At 40.4% G+C, this 26,103-nt stretch overlaps 1 protein-coding gene across 9 annotated transcripts in view; it reads left to right on the top strand.

The window, feature by feature from the left end:
* CCDC174 (coiled-coil domain containing 174) overlaps positions 1-26,103 on the top strand; it is a 29,862-nt gene extending 3,759 nt beyond the window's left edge. Inside the window, exons 5-19 of one of the 9 annotated variants that reach the window (XR_003257087.1) lie at positions 951-1,131; positions 3,168-3,263; positions 4,688-4,824; positions 5,208-5,302; positions 5,546-5,693; positions 7,257-7,406; positions 10,492-11,331; positions 13,019-13,793; positions 14,403-14,493; positions 16,541-16,738; positions 17,664-17,835; positions 17,937-18,066; positions 18,635-18,747; positions 25,631-25,693; positions 26,003-26,103. Coding sequence is in view for 1 of the 9 variants with exons in the window: in XM_026088004.1 (XP_025943789.1) it covers positions 951-1,131; positions 3,168-3,263; positions 4,688-4,824; positions 5,208-5,302; positions 5,546-5,693; positions 7,257-7,406; positions 10,492-11,228 (1,544 nt within the window). In the remaining 8 variants the exon portion in view is untranslated. Of the gene's footprint in view, positions 1-950; positions 1,132-3,167; positions 3,264-4,687; positions 4,825-5,207; positions 5,303-5,545; positions 5,694-7,256; positions 7,407-10,491; positions 11,390-13,018; positions 14,166-14,209; positions 14,368-14,402; positions 14,494-15,680; positions 15,852-16,166; positions 16,249-16,540; positions 16,739-17,663; positions 17,836-17,936; positions 18,067-18,634; positions 18,748-19,311; positions 21,215-25,630; positions 25,694-26,002 lie in introns of those variants that run through there. The other 8 variants (XR_003257086.1, XR_003257088.1, XR_003257085.1 and 5 more) reach the window with 8 other exon arrangements.

The raw sequence follows: 26,103 nt of genomic DNA, 5'->3' as shown, positions 1-26,103 counted from the left end.
TGAAGTTACTGCTTGTCTTCTTACAGGAAGGAAGGGGTTCTTTTATTATTTTTTTGGAGGTATTATATGAAGTGATTGGCATGGGTTATTTCGCTACAGAAGGGAGCAAAAATATAAGTACTAGAAAACAAAAAGCATTACTTTCTGAAAAACAGCCTGCCTTAGTAAAGCACCATAGGCTTGTTTCATTCAGTCAGTCATTAAGTGGGTGAAATATATTCTGTTTTTTCAGTACATAACCTCAGAAAAAACAGAATTAACTTGCTCTTCATCATGTAGTCTTTGGATTTGGCTGCTGGTTTTCTGTGCTTCTTTGTAATTCTTGGACCTTTATGACGAGAAGAGGAGCAGGAGGGGAGTCTGGTTGGCCCATGTGTGAATGCAGCTAATAGGGTTGAAATCTAACTTGTCCATTCTTCTTTCACAAATTGAGTCCCTTGCATAAAGTAATTATTAAAATACAAGTCAAATGTCTTTTTGCAATTAACTTAGTGTTTTCTTTACTAGTTTCCATCTTTGCCATATATGACCCCACCACTTTTCCCTTATTTTCTAAAAAGAATTCTAGTGACTGCTTATTTGCTGTCAACATATCAAATATTAAGCATCAAATGAGTATTTTAACTGTTAAGTAACAAGCCAAATATTTCTGAAATAGTTAACAAGCAGGGAGTATTGTAGCACAAAGACTGCAACCTTTTCTGTATTGTACGCAAATGATTAATTGTTTTTAAAAGGCCCTGAAATATTGAAAAATAGAGGTTATCACTGTGGAGTCTGCTTATAATTCCAAGTTTGTTTGGCACAAAATGAGATTTAAGTATTCTCCAATAGTATGGGCAAGGACATTGCTGGCAGCTGAAGAGCTGATTGCGGCTATCTGGTATTGATTTTATGTTCAGTTCTGTTCTTTTTGTGCCTGTTCTCTAAGAATTGATTTTTTGCTGTAGATGAAGAAACTGAGGATTTGTACCTTGTGGATTTCACTCAGAAGATCATAGACAGACAGCGAGAAATACAGGAACTATATCAGAGTGAAGCTGCTAGAAAGACTTCAGAAAAAGAGACAGATGATGAAGAAACTCAACCTGAAATGGAAATACCACCACCCCAGGATCCAGACGAAGAATGGTTGGTACTACTGAGTGTACTGAGCTGTCCTGACTAATCTGTTTCTTGACAATTGCAGGAGAAAATAATTTTATTCCCCAAAATATGCTGGAGGGAGAGGGGGGTGGTTGGGGGGGGCTAATACTACATGTTAGGAAGGGTGGGCAATGTTCTTTTATTTCATGTCTCTTTAAAAGACATTCCTTTGTGTTACTTTCCTTTCCGAGTAGGTAACACTGCAGTAGAACTTACACCCAGGATTTTTAGAAATATCAACCAGAGAAATGTACCATAAATGAAAACCATTGGAATATTCTCTCTTTATTTTCTTGCAGAGTTTATGGGATGTCTGATCTAGGCATCAATACAGTTTTACATGCTTTGRTGTCTTGCCTTGAAATGTGCTTTAACAAAATACAGGGTTTTTTATTGCATCTGGCCTCCCTTCTCTAATTGCATGCGACTTCCAAAATGAGCAGTCATCTTTGTTGTAGGACCTCCTTTTTTAAAAGAGAGAAATTCTCCAACTGGAGAAAGAACATGATTTTTCCAGATTTTCTTTCACAATTTAACAGCAGCACTGCAAATACCCTGTGAGAATTTTCTGTGACATTCCAGGTAGCTGCTGGTTTTTCCTCTAAGAAGTAATTATGCAGCCAGTCTGGACTAAACATCTTCCTTGCCAATTTGTGAAAAATGCTTATGTACCAGAGATTTTACTTCTGGTAATCAGTTTAAAACAGCAATAAGCAGTATGAAAAACAGCACTCCGATTCTCCAGTTTATTAGGTTGAGATAAGATTTGCAGTTAATTTTTCAGAATAAGTTGGGAGAGTGAATCCAGGTACCAGAAAACTGTTAGATTGAAAAGGCAGATATACCTATTACTAGTATCTAACTGAAATCCAAGATGAAACTGCGAAGCAGTGATCCAGATAGGCGCTCAAACTGCTTTATGTTTTCATCACAATCAAGTGTTTGGAAATTTAACCAATATATTTTACCATTCACATGGTGCTTTTAAGTCATTGCCTACATCTCACTTCGATGACATGTAAATGATAAAACTAACTACTGTATGAGAAACTCTGTGGGATTAAATCTTTTTTTAAAAATATTACTAATATATTGCCAAGCTCAGCAAGGCTTTACCCTAATGAGGATATTTGGGTGCTCACATAATTGTTGCTAATTATTCTGCAGCCATATTTATGTCTTTTGTATAGAGATTGCAGACAGTTGTGTTTTTTTCTGGTGTTAAATTATAATAAACAATGGGTACTGATATTAAGCTCTGAATATCTTGGAAAATTATGTAAAAGACCTAACTTACTAAAAGCGCAGATGTTTAAAAGTTTGTATTTTGGGAACTAAATTGCCAGTCATACTTTTTCCCCTGTAGTATGAATTCTTTAAAATGGGATAATTGAGGCAGCTTGATGCTAAAGAACTCTCTAGCATTATGGGACAATAACTACAGCTCTTTATCTGCTCTTTGACAACTGTAAATTAAGTGTTCAGTACTATAAGGAGTTGCATAAGAAGCACAGTATGTGCTTCAAAGGAACATTTTGCTGGAATTTTCGTCAGCCTTTGTTATGCCAGTTGAATGAATGCTATCAGCCTATTCTAAATGAGCTTTAGACTGGTAATTGAAATATATTGTAGCAATTTAATATTTGCAAGAAGTCAATGCTGCATCATTATTTTCACCATGGGAAGCAAGTATTAGGCACAGTTTTATTTTGATATGGAAACTATGTCACATTATAACTTTTAAACATTTTTTACGCCATCTTACTACCAAGGCAAACAGTTGGCTGAAAGTGAGATTGAATAAAATAAACGTCTGTGATAAATCTGTTATACGCCCTGTTCAAAATGCATCCTTTCAACCCGAGTCTGTAATTGAAAGGTAGAAGAAACTGTCACACATGAAGAGACTGCGATACAGTGAATACTCTTCAGAAAGTGTCRCTGTTTTTATCTTCTGGTTAAGTGTTCTGCAAATCTGCAAGTATAATTTCTCTGTGAAACTTCCTTTGCTTTCGTTACAGGGTTGATTACGTGGATTCGTTAGGCCGATCTAGACGTTGTATGAAGAAGGATTTGCCAAGTCTACTTAAAATGGATCAGGAGCTTCAAGGGAAAAGGTGCGGTTGCTTTAACAGAAGTGCATGTTCCTTGCTTTATTTAGCATACAGATTTCTAATGGGAGGGAAGAGAGGCTGTGCTGTGTTATCCCGCTCTCATCCAGAGCTGTTGAAGCTATTGCTTTCTCTAGTTTTACTTTAGACCACCTTCTGCTGGTTTACAACAGTATGCCTTAAAAATAAAAGGAGTAGCTACAGTGAAATTGTGTGTGAAGGTGGTTTTATCAAAACTCTCTATTACAGATTCATATAGTATTCCAAGGCTTCTATTTTATTTCGCCGTGGCAGCTGACCGTTTGAAATATGTAGCTGGTGTTTCGGTTTTAAATTGCAACAGATTGAAGGCCTTGGACATCAAACAAAATCCCAAATCAAATTTTTAATAAACTACTGAAGCACACTTTTTGATGAAAATGCTGACTAAATCTAAAACCCCAGCAGAGTATAGCTTGTACAGAGAAATTTTGATACCTGACAGACTGCCAAGTCAATTTATCTGATGCATCTTTTGAAACTGTAGAAAGAGGAGAAATGTAGAGAAATTATGTCTTACTGTACCTTTCAAAAAACACCAGAAGAGTGATTCCTGGTTCTGAATAAATGGGTTATAGGCTTTTAACAAATCCAAATTCATTATGATATTCAAAGTGAATTTATTAGATCTCAGTTTGGTTTTGTACTTACAGCTCTTCTGTAAAATTACTGTGGTAGCACTGGGAATTGTTTTCAGGAAATATTCTAAAGGCACCTTAACTGAGCCCTTACTGTTGCCAAAATGAAAATTCTTTCACACTGAAAATCCATTACTGTGTTCTCTGTATTTGAAAAATAAGATAGAGAATACAGGTGTATTGAAATTGCAGTGTCTTCATGGATATGGATGACAGTGTGCCAGCAAAACCTGCTTTAGCTAGACTGTAAGAGAAGAGGATGGTGCTGCTTCCCTTGTGAAAACAAAACTGTTTCCCATATTGGGTATTAATGTTTGGCCTAGGCTTTTAGAGTAAACTGATGGCTAGATTTTTGTTATTTCAAATACCTTTCATTTTCATGTGTTAAATTTAAAATGTTTCTCTGAGTTGCTAGCTTCCCAACAGATGCTGATAGAAGTGAATACTTATCTCCTGTTCTGTTTTGATAATGATTTCATAAAGCCTCTGAAAAGGATACAGTTTTGTTTTTAAAGAGTCTTTTAACAACATATTTTACTAGTACCTTGTTTCAGAGGGAGTACTGTGTTTCTGTCTTTGCTTTGAACCATACTCATCGGTGCTGCATCACCAACTAGTGCCTAGAACAGTCTATGTTTTTGTAAACACTGCAATAGTGGATTAGACGCAATCGTACTTTCATCATTTGATACCACAGAACCTCTAAAGTTCTGCTCTGTAATCCTTAATTTTTTTTTTCTTTTTTTGAATTAGACAAATTCCTGATGGGAAGACTCTGTTATCTGAAGACATGAGAAGAGAACTTCAGAGGCAGCAGTGGGAAAAAGAGGAAGAAGAAGCCCTCAGGAAACCCATGGGACCCATACATTATGAAGATATTAGAGACAATGGTATATTTTCGTATTTTGTATCACTTATCTTCACAAAGAGGTTTTAGAGGAAGCAAGGGAAAGTTGCTTCTTGTGCCTATATGACAAACTTCAGGTACATGTTAAGCCACATTTGTAATAACCTTTTGAATTACCAGTACATTGATCTAGAAGGATTCTTTCCCTCAAATTGTATTTTTTCTCAAATATATTTTTCAATTTTCATTCCTTCATCCTGCTTTCTCCTTCAGGATGCTTCACTTCATGCATCGTCTAAAACTAGCCTGTGTGGTGTATGTCTTTGGGAGTAATTCAGTGCATGAAAGCGGGGTGCATGATGCTTGTAGTTGCTGTGGATTGTAAACTGAGTGTAACACATTTATTGGCTTTCTTTTTCTTTTCAGAGGCCAGACAGCTTGGTGTTGGTTACTTTGCCTTTTCTCGTGACAAAGAACTTAGACATAAACAAAGGGTGACACTGGATATGCTAAGAGAGCAGGTATGAATTTAAAAAGCAAATTGACATACAAAGGCATCGAGCTGCAGTTGTCACTGTCTTTAGCTTATTGTACAAGTATTACGCTCAGTGATTCCTGCAGCTGACTCCCAAAAGTGGGACCTCTTTTCCCCTGTTGAAACATGGTGCCTGATAATGATTGCTTTTAGTTGTTTATTGATGGAAGATGTGCAATTGATTATAATAACACAGGAAGGTTAATTCATGTTTTTCTTTACTGTTAAGACACTTGATCAGAGAACTAAACGTGAACAGTTAAAAGAAAAAAGGAAGGCAGCTCTAGAAGCCAGACTGTCTAAACTTCGAGCACGGAAGGCTAAGAAGTTAAAGGAAGATGGGTTAGAGGAAGAGGGAGACCAGCTGGAGAGTGGAGGTACAGTTTGTTGTCCTTAAGTAAAATATTTGCTATCTCAGCTTACGCCTGAGCAGGTGATTGCACTTTACTTGATTTAGATTTGGACACTTAATATATTGGAATTATGTATTCTATTTATGCAATTAGTATGACCATTAAAATAGTAAGAGTTCTTATAACTGCATGTAGGTGTAAAATCGTGCCAGAAATAGTTTAATAATGCAGGAAGAAATATGCGATATGTCACACATGGATTATAGTTCTTTTTGAATTCATGCCTGACAGCAGGAATTATGCAGGTTAATTATGCAGATTGAAGTTAGAGCTGCTGACATTTTACTGGCCTTCTTTTTTTTTAAAGGTGAGCTGAGATTAAAAAAAAAAACAGTAACAAATTTTGATAACATCTAACACACAATCTTACAGTTGTAGAGCAGTCTGTAAGTTGGGCATTCGTAAAACTTAAAATAAGGGTAGGTGGCGATTAAGGACCAGATTCTGTGCTTAGATTGTTGTGTACACCCACTGGAGGGAAGATGTTTGCTATTAATGCTATAACTTGGCATACTTGTGCAAAAAGACCCTATTTTGTGATGTGACCTTTTCTTGTGGGTACTTTTAAAGATGTAGTATATAAAAATGGACATATTCCAGAGCTTACTTATATCAGTGTACAAAGATAATATTCTTCAAGTGTAAGAGTCCCTGGCTAAATGAAATTATACTGTCTTTACTGCAGAGATAACTTGAGCATAGATAACTCAATTTAACTTAGGTGTGGCCTGTCCTAACTTTTTTTATACCCGTTCCTTTCTAGGCCTGCTAACTSAAGTTCTTTGCTACTTCCCTGAAGTCCTGTCAACGCATACAAATGCTTCACTTGAATTTTACCTTACAATTAATGGTGGAGTGTAGGGAAGTTTTGATAAAAGATTCTTCTGAGGTTTACCTGTAGAAGGCATACAGCCAGACATTTAGGATTTAGGATGATGAATTTGAGTTCTAATCCCATCTCTGTGCAGTTTCCCTCATGACACTACCAGTCACTTGTATTGCCTGTTTCCTGCTCTAAAATGTAGCTCATATTTAATTCTGTCAGAATTCTAAGCAAGTGATTAAATGTGAAGTGTTTTGGAAATGAAGAATGGTAGTGTGCCACTGCTAACTGTTCCTGTTGTTCAGAAGAATAAGAACGCAAATTGTTTTCTCCAAGATTATTGAAGTGGAGCTGCATGCTAATGTTCTTGTTTTTACCTAATTTTCTAGCTTCACTATAACACTCAGTGCATTCTTTTTTTTGAGTTATTAGGCAATAGATTTTTAGCATTCTCTTTGGTACCACTAGAAAGCTAATGAACTGTCTCTTAGTAGATTTGTTTCTTGATTATCTGTTTTATCCATTATCTCTTCTGAAATAAGATGCAGTAATTAAAAAAAAAATGCATTTTATTATTAGAATGAAATTAGATAACTACTGTAAGCTCTATAAATGCAAATAACTATTACTTGCATATCCCTCCTTTGAAGTTCAAATAGGAGATTTTGTGTTAGTAACAAAAACTATTCTCTCATTCTTTAAAGTAGAGGTTAAAGATGTTACTGGCCCAGTACGAGCCGAACCGGAAGCTCCAAGAGTTACTGCAGCAAGTAGGAAGGTAGAGGTCATCATCCAGGAGAGAAGAGATACAAAGCCCGGCGTGCCTTATGTCCGAGAGTGGGATAAAGGCAAAGGTAAGGAAATGTAGATTCAGCAACATTGCTTGGAAGTCGTGTGTACAGAGCTGTCTTCATCCCTCTTTGACAAAGTATGATAAGACTGAAAAGTAATGAAACACTTTCTCCTTTTAAATTGATGACTATCTAGTGCCAAGTGCAGTGATTGACAATGCAGGCCATAGTGCCTGTAGCTGCTGCCATAATGTCCCCTAATTTTATCTTCTATGAGTTATTACATTTCTGGATGATCAAGGGAGCTTGACAGAATGACAAATTTCATAGTTCATGGAATTTACTATCTTTCAGTCTGATCTGGTCTTGATATATTACTGTAGTTTGTGCTACTTGATGGCAGAACGAAGCACAATGAAACAGGTACAGGATGATAATAAAAAGTGATGCAAGCAGCAACCACTTCAGTGCCGATGCAATGTATGGTCGCTGTATCTAGGAGGTTTCATGGAATAAATGAATTACAGCATGGAATAAATGAATTACAGGGAAGAACTTGGAGGAGAAGCAAAGAGATAGTTGGTATATAGAGAAGGGAGACTGTTGCATGATTATCAGAAGGGTTACACGTATCATGAAGTTAGATGTATGCAAGAGAACAGAAGAAGAGAAAGTATTGCTGGGACTTGTTGCAGATATTTTTTAAATTGAAAAACTCAGTAAGGTGAGGAGCCATATTATTGTTGTGTTTACCTCACAGCTGAAATGTAGTATATCTAAATGGGCTAGCAGTGAAATACATGGTTACACCCATTTTTACCAAATTACCAGATACATGGGAAAGTTGATAGTGGAATTATTTTCTTTTATATCAAAGAAAATCACTCTTTAAATCAGAAGGTTTAGTATTACTTTGACTAAGCACTAATACAGTGAATAAGAGTTACATAATTTGACTGTTCATTTGAAGAAAGTGTTTGTCCAGAAATGCTCTTCAAAGAAAATGTTTTTTGGTCATTAGTGGAGTTGAGCCTCCAGTTTTTTCAGGCTCCATTTCTTACCTGCTTGCACAAGTATCCATGTTGCTTTCCCATTTGGAAGCATCTTCCTTGTCACAGCATCAAGTGATTGGTCTCTTCCAGATCCTTTCCAAACTCATTAACTCACTTTCACCATTAATCTAAGCTCATACACATTCCTCCTGTAGTCTGATGCCTGATTTCTAGGTAAAAGCAAGCAAGAATGAGGCAAAGCACATAAATCACAGAATCGCTGAGGTTGGAAGGGACCTCTGGAGATCATCTAGTCCAACCCCCCTGCTCAAGCAGGGTCACCTAGAGCACATTGCACAGGATTGCATCCAGGCGCGTTTTGAATATCTCCAGAGAAGGAGACTCCACAACCTCTCTGGGCAACCTGTTCCAGTGCTCTGTCACCCTCACAGTGAAAAAGTTTTTCCTCATGTTCAGATGGAAGCGTCTGTGTTTCAGTTTGTGCCCGTTGCCTCGCGTCCTGTCGCTTGGCACCACTGAAAAGAGTCTGGTCCCATCCTCTCGACACCCTCCCTTCAGATACTTGTACACGYTGATAAGATCCCCTCTCAGCCTTCTCTTCTCCAGGCTAAACAGGCCAAGCTCTCTCAGCCTTTYCTCATAAGAGAGATGCTCCAGTCCCCTAATCATCTTTGTRGCCCTTCGCTGGACTTGCTCCAGTAGTGCCAYRTCYCTCTTGTACTGGGGAGCCCAGAACTGGACGCAGTACTCYAGATGTGGCCTCACCAGGGCTGAGTAGAGGGGGAGAATCACYTCCCTCGACCTGCTGGCAACACTCTTCCTGATGCAGCCCAGGATACCATTGGCCTTCTTGGCCACAAGGGCACACTGCTGCCTCATGCTTAACTTGGTGTCCACCAGCACTCCCAGGTCCTTCTCGGCAGAGCTGCTTTCCAGCAGGTCAACCCCCAACCTGTCCTGGTGCATGGGGTTATTCCTCCCCAGGTGCAGGACCCTGCACTTGCCTTGTCCACCTTCTGTGGATTCCTATAAAAGCAGCATTCCTCTTCTATAGAATACTGATATATTTTCAATGCTTTTTACTTTTCACAGCCTTGTCTTTGTGTTCAGTTAATGAATATTGTTTGAGTGGGAGGGAGGAGGTGGTTCCATTAAAAAACAAAACTTCAAGTTTGTATCTGTTAAGCCTTTATCCTGCCTGACCCTTTTTCCTACCCCTGTGGAATCCTAGTGTCTGACTGGGACACACAGGCAGCACTGTAGTACACAACAAAAATCATCATCTGAAAACAGAGGGTAACTCACTCTAAAATGTGAAGTAAAATAACTATAGTTCAAGTTACTTAAATTTAACGTAAGCATCTAAATTATTATGAGAAGGGATAAACAGAACTCCAGAATCCCTTAGATGACTTCCTCCTTTTATTTAATACTTTTACCAGAGCAATGGAAGAAGTCCCTTCTCTGGTTGGGGTTCTCTTTTGCTCCATCAGACGAATGTGTAGCCCTTCTGTATCAAAAGTTTGTACTTTAGTTCTTATAGAAATCTTGGAAGAATTGAATAGTGAAAACATTTTTGCTCCTTTTAGAAAGTAGGTTTTGGGGACATCTTTGAAAGTATGGTGATTCTGAGTTGTCATCCCATTGCAGTACTTCAGAACAATATTTATCGTGCCATAGTAACTAGAATCTACCACTTCTGCAGAAATAAAGTTATTGTTTTTTCCCTATGCCCACTAAAAGCACAACCCATTATGATACTGAGACAATCTCATAATCTCCATCTTCTAATAACTAAGCTCTTAGTGCTTTGATCAGTGTGTACTTTGATTCACCCCTAACTAATTAGCAGTTTGTCATAACAAGTGACCAGGTTGTTAAAAGATCTTAAAGTGACTAAGGTGGGTTATKTAGAGGATGATGGTTATCTTTAATGCTCAATGGTTTAGTTTCTGCTGTATAGAAAAAATGGACTATCGGCTTAGCTAACAATTATAGTACCAGATGGGAAAGTAACTTCAAATGGCTTTAAGCAGCTGCATCTTCCCTGCTTGCTAATGCCTGTGACCTCCTTTCTGACTGATCTTCAGATGCTGAAGTCTATGTTCAAACTACTGTTTCCTTGTTTCTAACAGAACTGATTTTTGGACAATGGTCAAAGAAACAAGAAGAACTCAGAGACGAGCGAGATCCAGAATTTGCACCACCTTCTGATTACTTTTTGGGACAAAAGAAAGCTGATAATTACAGCCAGAATTTGAACAGTCCTGAAGCCTCCCCTGAAAAACTGGAACAGGAGACAGCACAAAACCAACAGTTGCCATCACAGCAGGCCAGTGACAGCAGCACTGCAGATGTGCCAGTATCAGCGCAGGCTTACAGCAATGATGCTCAAGACGTGTCCACATCAGTAGAGACCTGTGGCAGTGACGCTCAAGATGTGCCACCGTCAGTAGAGGATGATGGCTGCGATGCTCAAGATGCGCTGCTGTCAGCGCAGGCTTGCAGCTGCGGYGCTCAGGACGTGCCGCTGTCAATGCAGGCTTACGGCTATGGCGCTCCAGAGGTGCTGCCGTCAATGCAGGCTTATGGCTACRGCGCTCAGGAGGTGCCGATGCAGGCCTACGGCTACGGCGCTCAAGACATGCTGCCGCCAATGCACGCCTACTGCTATGGCGCTCAGGGCATGCTGCCGCCAATGCARGCTTACGGCTACGGCCCTCAGGATGTGCTGCCCCCCATGCAGGCGTGCAGCTGCGACGCTCAAGATGTACCGCCTTCAGCGCAGGCCTACAGCAGTGGCCCTCAAAATCAGGAGCCACTTTACCAAAGTTTAGATGATATGCTGTCGTATTACAGACAAGTGACTTGAACTGAGCAAAAGAACAAGCAAGAATCATAATTTAAAGGACTGAAATAGAATTATGTTCTAAGCACGGCTTTTATTTTCCCACATCTGGGAAAAATAAGTTTCTGTAAGTAGATCTGAAATAAATCTTCTGCAGACCTAAGCTATTTTACATCACAGCTATACATTTGCCCCCTCAGTCTTTCCTCTTTACTGAATTTTTATGGTTTTGTGTCAGCACGTATTTAATTTAGCACACGTTTCGTTTTTATTCTTTGTCATTTATGCCTGAACTTTGGGGTTTATTAGTAGCTTTCTCTCAAAAATATGAACTCTTATTTTACTTTGTCACTCTTCCCCCCAGCTTTCCCCCATTAGCTAGCCCCAGCTAGCTGCTGGTTTGGAGGCACTGCAAGTTCAGTGGTATCTGTAGAAGCAGTATTGAAATGTCAGGCCTTCTGCTGCTAAATACAAAGAGGTTTTAGGAAATTTATTACATGCTTAATCTACTGACTTTATGGACAGGAAATGCAGAACATCATCTAGTGAACAGCTGTGGCATGTAGTTCATATGGTCGCAGTGCCTTCTGCATTCCTGAGACCTGTATATGACTTAATTCTGTGAAGCAGTTCAGAGTTGGAGAGGCACCGCAGAAATCAATAAATAATGATTGTTAGACCAAGCATAAACACTTCACTAAAGCAGACGCCTTGACAACTGAAATTACCATCTTACTGGTTTAGAAAATGCTCTCATAATTCTCAAAGTGCATTTTTGTTGTATCGCTCTGTTATATTTTTGGCCTTATTGAATTCTTTTTTCCAAAAACTGTGATGTTGCAATGATTATATGTATAAAGTAGGCTGACGTTTACCAAACAAGCTTCTATTTCAATATCTTAAATCAGTTAAATGGTAGGAGTATGTATTTACCATTTAGGAGACGAAGGTTCCGATTTCTGAAGGCAATTTAGATAACCCATTTGTATTTTAAAAGCTCATAAAAAAGATAAATGCTAGAAAAGTGGGCTGGAATGGACAATTTCATAATTATGTGTAAGGTTAAACGACGATGATACTGTCAAAGTAGTGAACATTTGAACCAGATAGTGAATTGGCCAATGTGACAGACAACGTGCTACTTCTGTGTGCTTCAGTGGGATCTCGGGCTGCTTTGCAAAGCCTGGTGTATAGCAGTGYCTCTACCACAGGGAAACCACATTCGGCTAAACTGACCCGTTCAAGGTCACTGAACAAACTTAGCAGCATGCAGAACACATTCACTATCCCCAGACTCTGYGTTAACCTTGGCTAGTAAATACACTTCTCTCTTTCCTCATTCCTACCTTGCTGGCTTTTGCACAGGAATTTGTAGGGCAGGAATTACACTCCACAAGAACACCAGTGATACCCTTTTAAAAAACAACATACTCCCTTCAATCTTGATCATATACCAAATTGCTAAGAGATGGGAGCTCTATGATAACTTTGCGTTTATATGCCTCTAGTCACCTGGAACTTGAGGACAGTATGGCGCGGTTCAAGGCTACGTCCATCTGAAGTGCACAGAAAGTTTAGCAACAGAGCGTTGGTTTTACTGCTGCTGGCACTGACCTGAACTCAGCCGTTGAACACGGAGTCAGGGTTTATATTTCTTCCCTTCRTTGAATATCTTCAGTGTGGATAAACAGCTTGAAAATAAGTAACTGTTGTATGCTAATGACTAAAAGGAAGAGGACGATGTTACAAATCCATCTGTTTCTACCAAATGCAACAACATCAATGCATAAATTTTTTTTTTTTTCATTGAACAGGTACAATCTCAGATTAGTCAATATCCATGAGGGGGCAGTCTAATCTCATGAATTTGCTAGAAGAAATTCTGCTGGTAGATACCTATTTACTACTATTTACTTCACAGTAACACTGAAGTAGTCTCCGAGTCTGSTCCAAGGAGGAATTTTTCAAATGCTGTGTCATTCCACGTTTAATTTAGAGTTTAAAATTGTTGTTTTGCTACAGCGGCTTCATTCCRGAAAGGTAAGAGGTGGTCAGAATACAGTTTCAAAATTGAGTAGCTAGAAACAAAACAGTTTTCCTGCACTGCCCCCAGTTGTTCAACTTGTAGGTAGAAGCTGAGGTTAAACGTCACCACGTAAATAAGAAGTRCTTGGCTGCCCTCAGAGCAAGCAAGCAAAACCTAGGTGCTAAATTTAAGTTATTTGCAAAGACCCTGCAACTTCCTTAGGGTACCAAAGTACTTTGAGTAAGTTATCAAGCAGCCCACTACCAAATTCTGTTGCTCTGCGTGGCCTTCCCACCTGATGGCCAAGACTGTAAAAGGTTCAGTAGACAGATGTTCTCTCGCTTGAGCTCTCCGAGAAGGGTGATCAGTTGGGTACGGCTGGAACATGTCCAACATGCCGACAGAAGTGACTTCACGGTGACTGTCCTTTTTGAACTATTTAATTAGGGCAGCCTGCTCGTTAACRCACTAGCCCAGGAAATAAAGGACCTAATTCAGATTCCCACCGTGAGTCTGGGAAAGCTGTGATCCAATGATGCACCTCTTGTGCCTGGGAGTGAATGGTAAGTTTGGACTCATTACAAACAGCTTTGCTCTATGTTGGAACAAACATCCTCGAATAAACATCCAAGATTTCACTTGTAACAAGCAGTTCCAATGTGTGAAGCAGGGGAGAATTGGTTTCCAGATTAAAAACACTGTTGATAGGCTTTTTTTAAAGCAGGTAATGCTGTTTAGTAGTATTTTCTGAAATCTATTGAAAAAATAATCTGTTTTGATCAGAGATGCTTAACTAACCTGTACTTAAATTTCATAGCAAGAAAGAATTTATTACTGTAGCTTCTTGGCTTCTACAAATAAATAAGATCAGAGTGAATGAGTGTTTCTGCTGTTTGAAAGAAATTGGAAGAAAAAAAAAACTTTTTAAAAATCTTTTTGTCTCTTCTGACATTTGGATATTGTTTTGTATCTTTGAAAGGTCGTAACTTAGAAATGACTATACTGCCCTTGGGAGATGGGGACCCAACTGTTATCATTTCAGTTYGGAGAAAAGGGAAACTAAGATGGAGATTGAGCTGCTAAAGGTCACACAGGGATCACTAGTCAAGGCTCGGCTAGACCCAGGAGCTCTAGTGCTGCTAGGCCATGATGTCTCTCCTGTCTTTTAAYAGAACTGGAACAAGACCTTCCTCAGAATCCCTTTCTTGGTCTGCTGAAATTTTGTCTAAAAGTTATATCCTACCTCGTCCCAAAAGACCCAAGGTATGGATTTTGCATCTTAAAGTTGTTAAAGAGGTTAAACAGAAGCAAAACAAATGTAAAAATGTACCAGGAGCTGGTTAGCATATAGATGATTGGATTAATTAGCCTGTCAAAGATATGGCCTCGAGTGGGCCACAGAAGCTCAAACTTTCATAAAAATTCAATTGAGGTTTAGCAGATCTAGCTGGACGTTTACTTTGTAACTAAGAAAGAGCTGTGCTTGCTTTTGCTAATCTAAATATATTTTTTTTTCCACAGAGAAGTAAAACAATATTTAGTAAGCATCTAAGAAAGAAAAATAACTCCTATAATTTTTCTGGAAAGCTTGAAGTGAGTTTAGCCTCATTTAAAGAAAGAGATCCAGAGGAAATATGGGATGTTGTTTTGGTGTTTTGCTGCCAGCCCAGCCACTAACTCATGTCATGACTTAATTTGATACACAGAGGTGCCTGATCACGGTCAGCCACCACCAGACTCAATGATTAAAGTGCTTTGACCTTTAAGTGCAAAGTGACTGAAACATTATATATATTTGTGGTAACATYGGCTTTTGCTGATAGGAGTGTTATATGACTATGACAAATACTGCAGATGCCCAGCTTTCCAGCTCGTATTGCAGCTGTGACCAGAATGCAGAGAATGACCCTCCGCTTGTATGATCCCAAGAGGCCTCTGGCCTTTATCCACAGGTGGTAACACCATTCCGTGGTTATCCTGTATTACTCGGGGCTATTTTCACTTGGGCCAATGTAAATCAGCCTAAGTTTATTCATCCAGGTCTTGTACAGGTTGTGAGATATCTCACTAAGGTAAATGAGAGCACTGAGAGTAAGCACTAAGGTAAATAAACCATAGTAGCTTCATCAAAGACAGTGAGGAGCCAGCCTACTATATATTTTAATTCATTTTTTAAGACTGCAGAATAAGAGAAGTATGTAACAATTAAACTGTTTCATCTTGATCCTAACAATCTCTCCCTCATTTTGTTTCATGTGATTAGTTTAMGAGATGTTTTGACATCTGCCAGTGTAAAAGGTGATCTATTATGCAGTTCAAATTGTTGTTATTGCTTCAGAATGAATCATTACTGTGAAACGCTTCACTGGAACATATTCTTTCTGGGCACCTGGTCAGCAGTGTAGGCCTATGACAGTAAAAAAGACTTTTCTGTATCTTCCCCCCTCCAGATCATATCTACTGCATTGCCCACAAGTGAAATGACCCCTGTCAAGTTGAGCAGCAGACGGAAAGCTGTCTTGTTATATGAAGAATTAAAAGCAAAAGCTCCAGAAATGCTGGCCCAAATTATTCATTTGCTTGCACGTTGTTGTAAGAAGGGCATCCATGTGCCATGAAGGGTCAGKGTTATTTCTGAATTCACCTTGGATGAGCTAACTGTCACCCTGCCGAGGGAAACAGTGCTACTGGGTTTTGTCCTATTCATATATCCTCCAGGTCTTCCCTAGAGCCCTGCAAGGCAGAGAAAGCTGCCTCTGAGGCAGTGATTACACAGATGGCACATCTGTCTCCCTCAGCTAAATGTCAGGAAATGCTCCTCACATTCCAGCTTAGATTTGCCCATYTGCTGAATTAAATCATCAACCTGAAGACCGAAGAAGCTCAGCAGCTAGTAAGGGTTATTTCATTATGTTCCTTTTCTTTCACAACTGCAGCAACGGGAGTCACCTCTCGTTGGGGAAACCGTGCTGGAACCTTAAACCTTCCTGTTGCTAAGTGGGGTGCACTATGTTTATGGTAAGTCTAGTCATGATCCCAGCACAGAGGAGACCCCATTCACCCACCCAGGCGAGGACACATACCCATATGTCTGCACTACCTTTGGGCAGCAGTACGTTTCCCTTTCTATATAGGAGTGAAATCATGCTAGTTTAGTCAAACTATTTAAATCATGATTATCTGTTGTATAGCCAGCCTGCTCCACTGTTATCCTGCCCTTTGAGAAAAATCTCGCATTTTCTGTAGGCGATGACATATTAAACAGGAAGTACATTTTATCATTTTTCTCATTCTTATATTTATTTCTTAGGTTACAGTTCTGAAGAGACTGCCAGGAAGGCTTTGGAAATGGGATCCCTCTTTTCCCCTACCAAAAGCAAGAGGTGGCTGAATTAATACCATAAAACAGAAAAAAGGGTGGAGAAGGAAAACTGTGGCCAACTGTTTGAACACAGGGTTAAAACTGCACTCTTTTGTGGCGTGATGGAGGAAAAGGGGTCTAAAATCAGTAAGACTAATGTTTTGTTGCTGTGTCACACCTTTTTCCGAAGCATCTCAAAGGGGCTTTTCCRAATACTAATTCACCCTTACAACAGCCCATTGAAGTATCTGTTTTACAGGAGAAGCTGTTGCACTGAAGCACAGCAACGTGTGGTGTCAGGGTTCAGGAACAGGGCTATGGCTTTTCACCCCAGCATAGCCCCCCAGCCCCAGCAAACACACACACACACGTACAGGCACAATGTGAGCAACAGAACAGGTYCCCATCTGGGCTAAGAAAAGAATTGAGAAGTCTTTCTCTCATCTTTGAACCCTGTCTTTTCATGCTAACCTCTCAGCACCGCAGAAAATTAATRATGAGAGATTTTTCAGCCTGCCCCATGCTACAGACAGACCGATGCCCTTGAGACGTTTGTTTAAACCCTCGGAGTCATCTSGGTGTTAAAGCCAGCAGTTGCTGCCTGTTTCCTCTCTCAGCGGAGCTGTTTGGGAAGGTCGGCACAGACACACACACAGGGAAAGAACTCGAAGAGTCAGTGAAATAAATTGTGACTTATGTTGGAAGGTCTCTGCAGGTTTGAACCTGCGAGGAGAGTCCCAGGGAAGGCGCTTTATTTTGCAATTTATTCACTGGGAGTTTTCTTTCAGCCTTTACCTTCCCATAGCTCTGTTCTGTAGCAAAAAGAGATCACCCACCCCATCCTGAGAGGCCTAAAGAAAGGGCAAAAGGTGGGAAAAGGAAACATCATTATTTCCACCTTATGGATCTAGTGTGAGGCAAAGAGGGAATAAAACTAGATCCAAACTGTGGGACCAGCTGCACTTTGTTCACTCTCAGGTCCCAGTACATGCCTGGCCATGTCCAGATGCCATGTCAGACCAAGAGTGAAGAGGACACTGTGCCTCATATCTTGCCCCTTTTCCCCACAAAGGTTCACCAGCATTCAGGACAAAAGGGAGTCGCGATGCTTTCTGGGCAGGTAACCTGGGTGACTGGCGTACCGAGCCTGCTGGGCAGCCTCACGTCTCTGGATCCCCAGACCAGGCCCTCAGCACCCCTCTTTCTTGCCTGCCTGGGTGTGCCAATGTARCTGACGAGCTGAGGTATCTACTTTTAATTTTCTTTTCTTGGTGGATGCTTCTTTTTATTTGAAAGTTAATCATTTTCCCTCGCTCACCCCTGCCTTCCCTCTCCATTTTTTAAGGCTTTCCCCAGTACCGCAGGCTGCCAGCATGAGTAGCCCCCGGCCAACGCTCCACAGTTTCCCCTGGTCTCTGCAGCGTGCTTCAGTTTCTCACTGTCCTCAGGAGAAAACGGAGTGCTAGGGCTGCTGGGTGAGTACAGTTCTGGCACGTGCTGCTGCCTYGGTTTGAAGTGGGGCACGGGAGAAGGGCAAGGAAGAGCGACTTGCCCCAGGCCAAACAGGAGGCAGAGAATTAGATGTGGAGGGTTCATAGGACCGTCTTATTGCCTTTGCAACTAGCAATGAAATCACAGCAGTCTTCTTATTGGTAATCTTCCTTTTTCCTCTTGTCATTTCCCCTTCCAAACTTGTGTCCCCCATGTGCATGTATTGTCTCCTATTCTATTAAAATTAAAGCTAGTTAAAAATGCTTTATTTTTTTCTGTAAAGGAATAAAATGGTTCTGGTTTTCTACGAGAAATGTTCCCATTTGACAGGCTGTAATTCTAGTAGCTGAGAGGTTCAATAGAGCAGAAGTGACTCAGAAACCAGTTTGCTTTTTCACCTTTTGAGTAAAATTGATGTTGCTTTGTGACAGGTACAACCTGTTTACAGTACAAAACAAATAAACTTCAGCTCCCATGTCACCCTGTTMCGAGGACAAGGGCAGAGAAGTGATATTTGAGCAGCTTTTATATTATAAAATATCTACCTTGTAGGTTCCCCAGAAATTGGATCTGTCCATCATAAATACCAGAATGATCCCTGCCCAGAGGACAAGCAGAGCGATGCGCCGACGTACATTACCATCCTCAGTGGCCAACGGGTGCAGGTCAGAGCAATGCAAGTAATTTCTTTCCTCCATTATCTTCTTGCCTTTGCATCTCATGCCTTCATCGTTGGCTAGAATCAGAGTTTTTAATGGAAGGAAACCCCACAATGGTGGGCACACAACTTTCACATAAGCAGTTTCTGATTTAGTAGTTGGTTTACGCTATATATGAGGGCTAGACCCCCTTGTACATCTCGATATGTCTAATTAATCGATTTACTTCTATTCTTTAGATTTATTTCCTGCTGCAAGATGCTCATCAGAATTATCTGCAGCACATTACCTACTGGGGAAGAGAGATCTCCCTCTCTTTCTTTTTTTCCAAAACAATAAGATCTAATTATTTTTAGCTGATTTATGGTTTCTTCCTGCCTGGTTAACATTTCCAGGAAATACGCACTTTGAATGTTTATGCTTGCTGTAAAGACCAACATCCCACCAAACGTTGCTGGTGATCCCATCTTCCAGTGGAAGTCAGCTGTTTGACTGGCTCAGCAGGAGACTTGCTCACAAACCATGTCTGACCATAGCGACAACACAGAAAATTCTTTTCTTTCTCCCCAGCATTTCCTTAACGGAACTGTGCATGCATGCTGTGTGATATGTTCCTCCTCAGCACTGCCAAGAGGTATCAGACCTACTGCTTTTGAGCTTTCCAGCGAGCTTGCATAGTTAGGAATCAAATATACTGTGCACATGCAGTAAATGTTCTCCATGCAGGGAATACGATCCTCACTGCACCTGCACTCTGTCACTGATCCAACAGGATCCCAATTAGGCTTCATCCAACTCCCTCTGAAGCTGATAAGAGACCTTTTCTCTCTCTTTTCCCCTGCTCTCTGCACTCCAGGCCCCCAYGCTCCATTATTTTCTATTCTGTTAAATTTCCGTTCTTACAATCCCCCACTCCTCTTCTACCCTTCATCTCCCCAAATGTGAAAACCATTTGCAAAACCAAGTGAAAATGAGCTAATTCCTTCCTGGAATAATTAAATTTTCATAATTAAACTTTCCTTCCCTGTCCTTCAGGGAGTTCACAGCCTGCTGAGCAGCTGAGGTGCTAAGGGACTTGACAGCCTTGCCAGAGTTGCTGCTGAATCCTCTGCTCTCTTGCAGGGAATTCCTTTCCAATACCTTTCTTAAAAGCATCTTGGCCGCAGGTCAATCTGTATTTGCTTCGCAAGAGCTTGTATTCAGTTTGACCTTTTGACTGAACTGGGTATTAAGAATTTAAATCTCCCACTTCAAGATTTCATATTATTTTTCTAGTTTAAAGGAGCCATTCATCACCCTTTATCCAGTCTGAAGCTTTTTAATACAGAATATTAAATACAAATGGCTCATTTGGAGACCTTTTCATTCCCTTTTTTATTCTGCTTCTTGCTCTTCACTTGGTTAATGGAAGCAGTTGCTGCAGGGTTAGGTATGAAGATGTCAGTGAATTACACTCTTCTAGCACAGGCTTCCCCAGGGAGAGACAGAGCTGGTGCTCGGAGTTTTTGTTCAATTCTCTTTAACATAGCCGCTTTGGTAGTAATTTTGTAAGCTCCCCATCTCATTACAGAGGTCTGAGAAGGCTTTGGAARTACTTACAGCTGTGATCTGGCATTTGCTGCTTTGCAAAACTCCTCTATAATAGCAATGCCTGAGAGTCGAGCAGGAATACTGCATATGATTGTTAATGCTAGATGAAGAGAATTGATTTTTTTCTGCACAAAATGAATTACCCAATTACTTTCAGACTGAATTAAGTATTCTAGCCTTAGAATAAGATGGAGAAAGGAGAAAAACAATGTTGCCCTGCAAAATTAAAGTGTTTGTATATCTTTTTTTTTGAGACAGCAGGAAGCAGACTTTGTTGTAAAATGATTGCTCTTTCTCTGTGAAGTTTTGATTAAAGGGAAAAAATGCTTAGAGGAAATGTGCAATTTTTGTTGGAAAAAGAGCTTTCATATTTTGGCTGAAAATCTTCAAAGATGTTTTGTTATTGCTGTTTTCTTCAGAGGAAAATTTCATATTTTTGAAAGAAAAGCGTCTGTATGTTTTCTATTTAAAAGTGTTAAAGGAATCCTTAAAGTTGAAGAAAGTCTGCTATAGGTTTGATAACAAAGTAGATGGTGTCTCTGGACACAGTATCTTTACAAAGTCCCTGGAGCACAAAGGCTTTATAGATGTGGGTACCATGTTACCACGTTTCCATAGTATTTTTGCATCATTCATTAATGTAGGTGTTAATTGTGAGGGAAATTTCAACAAAATTCCCTGCTTATTAAGAAAACTTCCCCATTTGGCAATATTACTAAAAGCTGATCAGAAGCATAGCTAAAATAGTGGACCTTCCACCATGCCCTGAACTTTACTGAAGTCTCCTTCTGGCAAACAGGTCACTGAGTGGGTCTGGGTCCTGTGATAAGGCAGGTGCTATTCCAAGGAATTCATCCACCTCCTTAAGGACAGTGATCCCAAGGTAACGGACGTGGGGGGGAGGCAGGGGGAAATGCATGTGGCTGCTGCTGTAAGGGACCAAAGTGAAAGGTGCCTGTAACAGACCTTTGACTACAATTATAAAACGTGGCAACACCATGATAGAGCATCTCAGAAAGCCTTTGTACGTGAGCACTGGTCGCGCGTGGCAGTGTGTGCAAGTTACCTGGCAGGAAAGATTGCTGTTTGCCAGTTCCCTTTGTGTCGCATGGAAAAATGCATCACCCTTCTCTTTAATGGTGCTCCAGAGCCACCTCTTCTAGGTTCCTTACAGGTGGAAGCCAGGCGTGTGTATATTACTCCTGCAGCGCCTGGTGAGGGGATTTTTAACTTCCTCCTGTTGTGCAGTGGGACCGCAGCAGGGAGGCCCAGGAGTCTCTTTTCAAGAGCTATTAGGTACTAATGGCTCCTCTTGTCCTCTGGGAGATCTGGACAGAAATCTGGGAGATCTGTCTCAGCAAAGCAGGCTCTGGGGACATAACTTGATACTGAATTTTGGGTCGTAACAAGCAAGGTACCTCAGAGGCAGCGGTGTAAGTGGAGCACAGCACTGTAAATGACACCATAGGGTGCATTTACTGTGATACTGAATATTCATAGAGCCAGAGAAGTTAAAAGAAGTTACAAAACAGAAGAGGACTTTTTATGGAAAAACTAAACAATTTTTTAATAAAAAAAACTAAAAATACTTGCAAACAGGACTATAGTGTCTGTCATATATTAATACAAGGAGAAAAGGGCATCAGGGTGTATTGCAGGTGATGGTGATTCCTTTTGCTGAAGCACCTTGTCTGAGCCCAGAGCAGAGAGACACTGCAAACTTATTACTTAGTGATTTTAGTAGTCTCCTATTGTGCACTCTGTTAGAATAACAAATGGTCTGGATGCTGTGTGCCGTACAGAAGAGAAGAGCTAGATATGGATGGCATGGGCAAGGGACCAAGCCTGGGGAGCGGGCAGGAGGGGGAGGGAGGGGCACGTGGTGGGTACAACATGGGCCATAACCGAAACACAAAACACCGTCAGTGAGCTGAGCGGGAAGGTGGCAGGAGCAGGCAGAACAGAACTGGGCTGCTGGGTGGTGAACGCGCCGTTGCTGTGCCTGAGCGCTTGGCAAAGTTCTTTGTTATTGCTCGCTCTCGTGAACATTGCCTCCTAAAGCCTATCCTTTTGCTCACCCCTCTGTGCCCAGCTGTCCAGTTGCATTGCTAACGGATCCTCAAAGAGTTGTCACAGACAAAAAAGGATATTTGACTCACAAATGGAAATGGTCTTCAACAAAGCACACTTCTCATTCTTTAAAATTTCAGGTACTTGATATTCCTAAGGGTAGGAGAGCTGGAGCGCAGAACATCCTCACGAGATGCACAGTGGTTTGCACAGCACTGTGCTGCACTGTTTAAGTCATTGACCCAGTTTTAAGTTCATCTGTTCAATCCAGTGGTGGCAGCTCAGTTGTGATTTGATTATTTTTATTCCCTTTCTTCTACTTTTGCTCCAGTTAGGGAAATAATTTACAGACTATGAAGGCTGTAGTAGTAAAACATTCAAAAGACAAAACTTGTGAAATAGTTTTCCAGCTATGCTTTATTGCTAAAGCTGGGACTGTGGCTTTAATAGTCAGAAAAGCAGATGGGAAGACCTTTTTACTTCCAAAGAGCTGAGATTTTCAAAGGATCCTATGAGACAAGGTGTGATTACTTCTAAACACTTTCTAAAGAAATTTATCATTTGAATCTCAGACCTGTTTCTAAAGCCTCCATCCAAATCAAGTTTTGACTTAATAAACTTGTGCTGCCTGACTAGATTAAACCATCCAAAATTCTCACAACCCAAAAGCTTCATTGGCTTTTGGCTTTCACTCTCTGATGACTATACAGGTGACACCAAGCTTTCTCTCAGMGGTGAATTGCCCTGAGCCTTTAATTTCCTTCCATTCAGTCCATTTCATTCCATTCACACACATTGTGTGACCACCTGGAATCTCAACAGGAGCAGGACTAAACGAAGTGTCCACTTGTGAGAGAAATCACAGGTCTGTGGAGCTGTGGACAGTTCTTAATGCCTTCTCCTGCAGAGGTTCCCCACTCACTTCATCTCCTTAGGCAAAATTGTGAATTTGACATGATTCATACTTTTTCATTGAAACCAGGTGAAAATATGATTTTTCTGCATGTTTTTGGCATAGAACTGACGGTGTTTGACAAACTTGACCCTTTCTTGTTCCAGCTAGTCTCAAACTCTAACAAAATTTGTTAGATGTATTTCAAAGACCTTGCTAGCCATCAGATGAAGAAATAGGTACGAATCCCTTTGACTATCACATAGCAAGAAAACAGAATAGGAAAACAAGGATATAATTAACCCTGTTTCTTTCCTCAGATAAATGAACAGCTAAAACTAGAAATATTTGGCAAAAAACTACATGAATCTTTCTTTTACTACTTAACCAGACTAACCTCTTTTACAAGAGCTGAATGTTCTCACCTGCCCAAAGTTGACAAAAGGGTAAGGATGCAAACAGCAGTCAATTAACCAGCCACGTGGTGTGGACCATCGCTCAGGATRTTGCTGTTTTGCCTGGTCCAGCTGGGCTGTATTTACTGAAGAGAGTTAAATAGGCTGAACTGAATGTGAAACTTGTTTGTTCACTGGGAATTTTAAAACTTGGTGTTTATTTAAAAATTTAATGTTTATTTATTCAGTGCTCTGAGGCTTTTCAAAAGCTCTTCTCRCTACAGGACAGAGAGCCACATTAGTGCATTATCCCTCCTTCTAAGTACTGCATGGACCTGGAGAGATAAATGAATTTAAACTTAGCTCTGGCAGTGCACTTTTAGGGTATTTCTAAACTACATGCTATTTAGGGGGAATATTGTTCACTTTTGCAGCTGAGATTTCAGGCAGGGTTGGTGTGGATGGTGCCTGATGCACTACTATAATGCCTCATTGTAGTGTCTAGTTCAGAGCCATTTGCAATTTAAGAGGAGAAGAAATTAATAATAGATACTTTTATGCCTTCTACTAATCTACAAAGTTCAGCTCCCCTGCCTAAAAGAGGAAACAAGCTTCATTGCTTCAAGCTCATTCCTTTTTCTCAAGGAAATACCTTTATTTGTAATTTTAGCCTACTTTTCATCTAGCACTCAGCCCAAAGGCTCTCACTTAGCTTGTGTCCAAGGTTTATGCTATCAGGACAGCTGTGATTCYCACTTGTAAACACCTTCCTGAATTCTTCGCTGTTTCTTTAGTCTCTGTTTCTCCCTCAAACACYTGCACCCAAAACAGGGATTTCACCAATCGGTGCTTCCTCTTGGGCACTGGGATTCAATTTCTACTTGGTCTTTCTTCTAAAAGTTGCCTGCAGAAACTATTCTGAATGAAAAGCAGCTGGCTATAGCCACCAACCATTTTTATGAAGGCTTAATCCAAGCCATAATACCACAAATCCAAGAATTCTCATTAAAAAAGTTATTTTCTGTCAATCTCCATAGCTGCCTGCACTTCATCAGGAGCAGAAAAGAGTAGCTGAGCAACATTCAGTGAGTAAATGCAAAACTTACTACACTCGTGCACTACTGAAATCCACATTTTCAAAAAATATAAACAATTTTTAAAGTAAATAAACAATGTAACCTGATTGAAGTAGGCCTTGCCCCTCTGGTCCTTTTTAAATTGGTTCCCAAAGCTCACTGACATTTAGAGGATAGCTCCTTGCAACTACATTCAAACCTGCCTTAAGACAACCCTGTCTTTTAAGAGCTCATTCCCAGGTTTTCCAAAGGCTGCCTTCATAGACTAGTTGGCGTATATTTTAACCATATGGTGTGAACTGGGCCAGCCTTCACGTGTAGAATTCATCACTGTCCCAGCAGTCATTTGGGGATTTAGTGCTTCACTTTTTAAATACAGATAAAATAAAAAGGTTTATTCATCATAAAGAGGGAAAGCTGTCAGGTTAGAAATCAAACAACATGTGGAAAGCTATTTCGTCTTTGTTAACACACAGCACAGTGTTACAGTACAGTGAATGTGGGGCTTCCAGGAAATCTTCATTTGCTAGAAGAAGCATGTGGACAGGTCCTGGACTCGGGAATGGGGAGAATCATTAAGATAGTTGTATTAGGGTGGGCTTTGCACAAGCGTGCTCATCTTGGGATGGACTGCAGCATCTAATGTGCTTTTAAACCTTTGAATGTGGTGTGCTCTGAATACAGTCTGGATTTTCTTCTCATGCTGTGCTAGGCTATACAGTTATTATGACATTTAAAAACCTTCTGTTTGCTTCAGCTGAGGGGCTGTCCAAATTAAAACCCAATAAACTGAGTCAAGTAGATATACGATACCTCCTCACAACTGCAGTGGCGATTTTGTAATCATGTGTTTTCATATGTCATAGGAAATCCTGAAGGTTGCAAACTTTCTCCTTCAAACAACATTTGGAACAATTTTCCTATCCTTGGTAAGTCTACTTTGTTCTTGCTTGCTTGCTCAGTTTCCCGCAGCACTTTGAATCTGCAGTGCTGCTCGTCCACGCTTCCCAGCCCAAGACGGCACAGAATATATTTCATGGCACAGGCAGCAGCACTTCGCTCATGTGGAAGCTGAATAGCTTCCAAGAGGCTTTGGGATTCCTGAGGTTGAAATGTCTATAGGAATGCCTGAGGGAATTCTGCTTTAGTTACTCCCTTCTGTTTGTTTAAAAATACCAAGAGCCTACTCATATCCCTCCCAGATGGTCTATATTTATATATCTGGTTTATATTTATAGCCAGTGAAACTCTCGATGGAAGAGGTAAGGTGTCTGACAGTGCACCATCCTTCCCCTGTTGTTCACCGTGGTGTATGTGCCCCCTGGTGATCGCTCTGGTT

Source organism: Apteryx rowi, unplaced genomic scaffold (assembly GCF_003343035.1).
Source record: "Apteryx rowi isolate R43461 unplaced genomic scaffold, aptRow1 scaffold_75, whole genome shotgun sequence".
Taxonomy (NCBI): domain Eukaryota; kingdom Metazoa; phylum Chordata; class Aves; order Apterygiformes; family Apterygidae; genus Apteryx; species Apteryx rowi.
The sequence above is the reverse complement of the archived record's forward strand: the minus strand, read 5'-3'. Positions and strand labels throughout refer to the sequence as shown.